This window comes from Mya arenaria, chromosome 8 (genome assembly GCF_026914265.1).
Source record: "Mya arenaria isolate MELC-2E11 chromosome 8, ASM2691426v1".
NCBI lineage: Eukaryota > Metazoa > Mollusca > Bivalvia > Myida > Myidae > Mya > Mya arenaria.
The window spans coordinates 10,605,909-10,613,437 of record NC_069129.1 but is presented as its reverse complement, the minus strand read 5'-3'; the positions used below and the strand labels follow the sequence as shown (position 1 = coordinate 10,613,437).

The following is a 7,529-nucleotide window of genomic DNA, read 5'->3' as shown; positions in this document are numbered from 1 at the left end:
TTTGATTTTAGGGGTAATATGGTCAAAGGTCACAGTGACCTTGAACAGGAAGGTGTCAAAGCATGTCTGACTGATACCGGTAAGTTGACAATGCCTTCACCTATGGCCCTGAAACTCAACCTGGAGGCTAAGCCTGACTATTAGATGATCCTATTGATTTAAGGGGTCAAAAGACAAGGTCACGGTGACCTTGAATGCTTAAAGGTTGTACTAGTAATGACTGGACAAAGCCTGCACCCATTGCCCTTCAACAACTTGACTTTGGGGTTTGGCCTGACCAGTAGGTGAGCCCTATTTATTTGTCACCGAGACATTGAACGCAAAAAGCTTGCCTGTGTGACAACTCGACAAAGTCTGCACCCATGGCCTTCAAACTTGAAATTAAGGTTTGGGGTGACCAGAAGATGTCCCCTTTGAATTAGGAGGTCAAGGTCACAACTCCAATATTGGTCATTAAAACTATGTCATTTACTTATTCCCTGCTGCTAAGAGGATACATGTTTATCAGCAAATATCAGCCATTATCTGAATATGATTGAAAACTTTACCAACTACCCTCATACTTCGAATAGCATAATCTTAAAACTGCCTCTAAGGCATCTTTTGTCAATGAAAAACCAGCTGTCATTTCGGTCCATGCATATTTCATTCAATTGTCCAGACATTCTTGACAGCATGGCGCTAATTAATGCTGCAGGTTTAAAATTTAAGACATTAGTTTTTTTTTCTTCAGCACCATGCAGATTTATTAACACTTTTATAATAAAAACAAACTAGAAACAAATTTACAAGATATTGTTTTTTTTCATGGTATGATGCCACAGCACCATGCAGATTTGTTTTCACTTTTATATCAAAGAAAGTAACTCAAGCACAAAATTAATTTTGTAAATATGTAGACTCTGTTGATAGAAATTCCGGGAGGCATTTTTAGGCTTGAAAACGCATCATTTTAAAGTTATATTTTTATTTTGTCCCTTGAATCTTGGGTATAGTTTGTACTGTTTTTGCATTTTAAAAACATTGGCTTCAACAGACCCTAATGAACTGAAGGAATGTAATTGCTTACTGAAACTGTTAAAAGCGACGTCATAAATTGAAGCAATTTTAACATAAGGAATATGCATTTAACTAATTTAAAGCGGTTAAAACTTAGGAAACTTGAATTAAGAACCTTGTAGGCCATTGGATACATGATTAAGTAGGGCCAATATATTTGTGCTTATTATAATCACATTTATCCTTCTTCATCTACCTTAAAGAGTGTTCATCATTTGTATAAAATCATTTGATCACGTTTCATTTGAAAGAACTTTGCGGTAGTGTTTGCTTGCGTCAATTACATCACCGACAGTCTTGCAGCGCTTTCAGCGCTTTGATTTAATGAAGGAAATTACGCATATGATATCGGACATACATGTATGGAACATTAACCACATATCGCCTACTTTGTCTGACTGCGGAATCCTATGAGGGCCATCGCGATCTTTTGTAAATGTCAAAGATAAAAACGCGATGAAGTCAATGAGTAAGATGAGCCGATGCAACAATAAAATGGCGTTTTTTTCTTCTCCAGACAGACTTATTTTAAAAGATATGCCGAAGTATATGCCGAAGTATAAGTCAAATCTCAAATCTTTTTTACAACTTATACAATACTTTATAATAGCAAAACCCTCTAGGAAGTCAGCACTGGCACCGGATTTTCAAACTCAATCATTTTTTTTATATATTTTAATATTTTTTCACATTTTTGGTATTAAATATTTAGTTCGGAATTATAAGATTTTTTTAGATTTAAAAAAAAAAATGATTGAGTTTGAAAATCCGGTGCCAGTGATAAAAAACGCGTCGATACAGCAATAAATACCGCGGGGGTTTTCCTCCCGACAGACTTGTTGAAAAAGATGCAACAAAGTGAAAGTCAAATCTCGCATATTTGTATCGAATTTCAAATGAAAACACAATAGTTTTCCTATTCAACGTATGACAACATTGAAAGAATAAGAAACTAAACTGTAACAAACAAATGTCGCGGGTTTTTTCTTGAACATTTTCAAAAGGGGCGGGATCGCGATGGCCCAAATATGAGTCCGTTTATGCGAAATGACTTTTTGGCTTCCAATCTCGAGATGGCTGATACATGTTTTTTAATATTTTAAATATTTCTGACAACATGGTGCTCTTTTGATTAAATATGTTAACCGGGTTATATCAATTTATGTCACCCCTGTTTTTTTTCCATAATGATAAAGTTAAACCTTATGGTACCTTCACATATGAACCTATTCAGCGGCGTCCTTGATGTCGCTCAAGATTATTCTTGTTTATATCGGAGGTTTTATGCTTCATCGATCGAGTAAGTGTTCTTAAATGTAAACTGCTTTTATTATTTATATAGAGATGCTTGAAAAAAGTGTCTCTTTTGTTAATGAGTGTATAAGTGTTATAACAGTTGAATTGATTATATGAACGGGAAATGTGAATACAGGTATTAAGTTTATCAACAATGTATTTATGACAGACAAACAGACAGACAGACAGACAACAGACAGACAGACAGACATTTTTATATAGACTTGTACAATGTACATCATCTACATAAACATATATATTTTCATAAAACATGTCAACGTCTATATACAACATGTAATGTCTGCTGAAGTTGACGCTGGTCTGGCAGATTTTTAAATTGAGAAATTCATGGCATGCATTTGGTACGAAGACTCTTAAAATCGTTCAATATAAGTTTTAGCGTAGATTTTGGTAGATAATGGGGATATTACTACTCAGGTGAGGAGAAAGAAACATTCAAACCTTGCATTTGCATTTTCGGAAAATCCGTGTTCTACTTTCGTTTTTGAAAGTTGTAATTCTTTTTGCTGTATTTACTGGTTTTCAACAGTATCCTGAAATCAATGGCAATTACGTATAATAGAACCTAGTGTGCAAAGAATAAGTTTTAAAACAATATCAATTTGAACAGGTATTTAAAGTGCATATACATGTTATTGACATAATAAGAATGAAAAATAAAGCCTACGTCACACTTATTTATGCATTGTAAGAATGGTTTAGACAGTGAACTATGTCGCATGACGATTTTATGATCTTTTAATATGACGGTCGTAGGGCCGAACCCTGGTGTAAAAACGACATTATAGTCATTCAATTATAACATTGTAAAGTGTTTATAACATAAGTGCAAGTGCTCTTAAGGGATGAATTCACTGAAAAACTGTATTTCAGGTCAAAATGTGGACCAAACAATTTTTTGTCGTTCTTTACATCCTGTGTGAAGCCAGAGCAGACGACGTTTGTCCTGGTTTGCCTTTGTGTTTCTGCAACAAAGACAAAACGTCCGTCAACTGCGAGGGCAAACAGCTCACGGCCATCCCAGACACGATCCCACAGACTGCTGTTAAACTGTATCTGGATAACAACAAGATTACAACGGTAAAATCCTACCAGTTGGCTTACCTGCCTAAACTAGTACTGCTGAGGTTAGACCGCAACTTTATATCCACCATTGAACCATTTGCTTTTGGGAATCTCACGTATTTAAAGGATCTGGATCTGAGAGAAAATAAAATCACACAGTTGAAGAAGAATGCATTGTCCGGAATGCCGGCTTTAGAGAAACTCTACCTAATGACATGCAAAATCCAAGAGATTGAAACTGACGCAATGGATGGTTGTGAATCATTAACAGACCTCTACTTACAATCCAATCATTTGACAGTTATCCCTGCATTTGGTAAACTAAAGCACCTTCGATCGCTCATCATGGAAGGGAATTTAGTTGTTAACGCAACATTCCCGGACGTTTTTCAAGAGTCCAAGTCATTTCGACGAATCGTTCTCAGTAACAACAATATCCAAAAACTCGACAACGACACATTTCTAGCACTGGAGAATAGGACAATGTCAAGTATCTTGCTATCCAGGAACAAAATTACGAAAGCGGATTCCGGAGTTTTTCAACCGATTAACCGCATACAGTCGCTGAAACTTGGCACAAATCCAATAGATGATATAGATCTTCAGGAAATCATAAAAAGTATACGGGGAAAACCCGTCACCGCACTTGATTTATCCAATTTAAAGCTTGGAGGTATTTTGCTTAACAAAACATTTTCGTTACTGAAGAACACTTCCATACAGGCCTTAAATCTGAAACACAATAGCATAAAAACACTTGTGGATAACGTGTTTGATGGGCTCAATAAGCTGGTAGACCTTGATTTGACCAGTTGCAAAATTCAGGTAACCTACGCTGATTCGTTCAATGGGCTGGAAAATTTGAATAACCTAGTGTTGAATAACAACCTTCTGACGGATATTCCGATGAATCTTCCAGCCGGACTCTTAAATCTGTACATAGACAATAATCAGATTATTTCGATTCCAAACAAGATATTTTCAAATCAATTCAATATGCGTAAACTGTACTTGAGTCACAACAAAATCCTAACTTTGATGCAAGATTCGTTTGTTGGACTTGGTGCGTTGGAGCAGCTAAATCTTTATGACAATATTATTGCAACGATTCCCGGACACACATTCGATCCTCTTATTGCGTTAACAGATCTGAATTTCGCCAAGAACAACCTTGCCAACATTCAAAAGTCTACCGGACGATTCAAGAATCAAGGAGCGTTGAAATATTTAAACCTCGCTGATAACAATTGTTTCTATTTGCAACCGGACTTCTTTAAGTACACTGTATCATTGATAGAACTCCACTTGGAAAGAAATAATCTTGGTGAAATCATAGCTCAAGATAACGCCGGAACCATGTTTATCGAGTTAAAAAAATTACAAAAGCTATATTTAAATGACAATGTAATCCACAACTTTCCAGCACTGACATTTCAGAGTTTGGCATCCTTGAAAACATTGAACATCAGTAGAAACAAACTGAAAGGCTGGGACGGTGACTTGTTTTCTATAACAAACAACTTACATACGTTAGACGCTTCGAATAACCTTATATGGACTATCGATTCTGATAATCTGACGTTTTTACAATTTCTGAGGTATTTAAATCTATCGGGAAACCCCTTCATGTGTGACTGTGAATTAAGATGGTTCAGGGACTGGATAGACAACACGCCCGTCTTGTTAACATCCAATGCCACATATACTTGCCATGGACCTGATCAATGGAGTGGCGTAGAATTGCTATCATTCAGTAGGAAGGAGATCAACTGTTGGCTTTTTACTTGGAGGATGCTTTTGACATGCTTTCTCGTCGCGATGGTCCATTCTAGTATAATGTACAAAAAGAGATGGCCCTTAAAGTTGTTTATTTACAAAATGACTCGCAAATGGAGGCAATGGAAAAACGGAGAAACTGATAGAGCGATTGCAGACGAAGATGGAAAAGAATTTGATGCTTATATTTCCTATGCTGACGAAGACACCGATTGGGTGAGAGGCAATTTACTGCCTGGTGTAGACAAAGGTGAAATTGATGGACAGCAATTTGGTGGAGGCTTTGCGCTGTACTTCTCAGAACGAGACAGTGTACCCGGTATTTGGTTCTCTAAATTATTTTACTTTTTACTATGTTGTCTTTGCTTCTATTTCTTTAAAAATGAAACTCACATAGGGCTACATGGTTTCATGTCTGTGACCGTTCTGTAGCCAATCGATCCGCTTATGGGCCCAGAAAGTGGCGAAATGATAATGTTTGACTACAAGTTACATCGGAAAACCAGCTTACAAATAACTAAGCCAGGGTCAATGTAGAAAATCCATCTATTAAATTCATAGCATAGCAGAACATATGAACGTTAAAAAAACTTGTTCATCTTATTTCAGGACGATCGACAGTTGGGCAAATATTTGAGGCAATAACTGCAAGCAGGAAAGTGATTGTAGTTCTTAGCAAGAATTACCTGCCCAATGCTATGCATTTGTGGGAACTCGACCAAGTGCATTCTTCCATGCTCGAACGGGAAATAGAAAATTTTATTGTAATTCATATTGATAAGGTATGATTTACAGCTTGTTTCATTTTATAATCAAAATGATGACTTCTTAGAATTATGGTAATACATACTTATAATTTATGTAATAATACCCTTTAAAAACAGGTCAGGATGATTAACAAGTTCTATCATTGTACTGTGATAGTCGCACATATATATTACAAGTACATATCTTAATTTCAAATCAAGAAGTACATATATTTGCATTTCTTCAGGGTCTCCCGAATGCAAAAATACCAATAGAGATTACGGCGAAAATGCGGAGAAATGACATTCTAGAGTGGACGGAGAAAGAAGACGCACAAGCGTTGGTGAAGGCTCGTCTCAATGAGATGCTTGCTCAGAGAGATCTCGCCGCGGAGCGTGATACAGAGTGAGCAGGACATGGAGTTATAATAAGACAAAATTATATTTCTTTTGACCAAGAATATTCGGACAGCTGTCATCTTTATATTAGAAAATATAGGAGTAATTGCTCGATATAATATGTCGCTTAACAGACTGTCCATTCTTAGAAAACCAATAAATCAATTCTAAAAAACAAGAAGTCGTTGGCCGAGGTTGACATAGAATTGTTTGTTTGTATATCCTTTCATAAGCGAAAACATTAATCCCATGATGTTTTGTCTAAGATTTGATTTGATTTGAATTCTTAACCCTATGAATTATATAGAATATTTGTTACGAGTCGTTATATAATATATAGTCGTATATAATACACACAATTATTCAACAAGTTCTAAAAATGTATTAGTAAGCGAGCCTTTGGCGAGATTAACAACATAGTTGTTAACGAATTGTATAACTGTGTGAATTACATGATGACGAGTTCTTTTTTCCCTTTGAAAATATAAAAAAAATCTACCTGTTCACCCGCGCAGATGATGAGTTGAATACCACAAACTGGCAAAGCAATGCCATTTCCCGCGCTATGTGCATTGCAGAAACGTAGAAGCCGGAAGAATTTAAAACAAAATATAAAAAACCGATCGTATTCAACTCCGTTGATATATAGAGTGAATACTGGCATGATATCTAGTAAGAAATATCAAGTTTTCCTCCTAATCTTTAGATGGAAAATGAACTACATTATTCACATAAATCTTTATAAAAAAGAATAAGAAATTAATGTATGACTTGCTAAATAATTACCAATTAAACAATTATTGTTTCCAGTTAATTTATTTACAAATATGCGGGTTGATATTGTTATATTACACTTGTAATACAGAAAATACTTGAAGATTATATTAAACCAGAAGCAGGGTATAGCTTATTATGTGTATAAATATTGTCTGTATAAATAGCATATGAAAGTTTAAAGGGTTAAGAGAAAAAGGTTCTGTTCTTATTAATTTTGTTTGTGTTTATCTACATGCTGTTGTGTTTTCATTGTTCACTGCACAATGCATTTAAAATAAAGTCTAGATTCTATATATTTTAATTCAGTTTTGTTATGGACTACTTATCATGTTTGCATTGATTGTTGAAAATGTTATGATCATGTCGTTAATTTAATAAATGTTTCGTTCA

The 7,529-nt window shown here is 35.4% G+C and overlaps 1 protein-coding gene across 4 annotated transcripts; it reads left to right on the top strand.

The window, feature by feature from the left end:
• Positions 1-2,305: 2,305 nt before the first annotated feature.
• Positions 2,306-7,529, top strand: LOC128244992 (insulin-like growth factor-binding protein complex acid labile subunit). 4 transcript variants are annotated; one of them, XM_052963175.1, is made up of 4 exons: positions 2,306-2,359; positions 3,250-5,536; positions 5,827-5,999; positions 6,212-7,529. In XM_052963175.1, exons 2-4 carry the CDS (start codon positions 3,256-3,258, stop codon positions 6,371-6,373), a joined length of 2,616 nt encoding a protein of 871 aa, XP_052819135.1. In that variant the 5' UTR covers positions 2,306-2,359; positions 3,250-3,255; the 3' UTR covers positions 6,374-7,529. The 4 variants fall into 4 exon arrangements, with proteins under 4 accessions (XP_052819135.1, XP_052819134.1, XP_052819137.1 ...); XM_052963174.1 differs by lacking the exon at positions 2,306-2,359 and adding an exon at positions 2,369-2,491 and having other exon boundaries at positions 6,212-7,528; XM_052963177.1 differs by lacking the exon at positions 2,306-2,359 and adding an exon at positions 2,656-2,793 and having other exon boundaries at positions 6,212-7,528.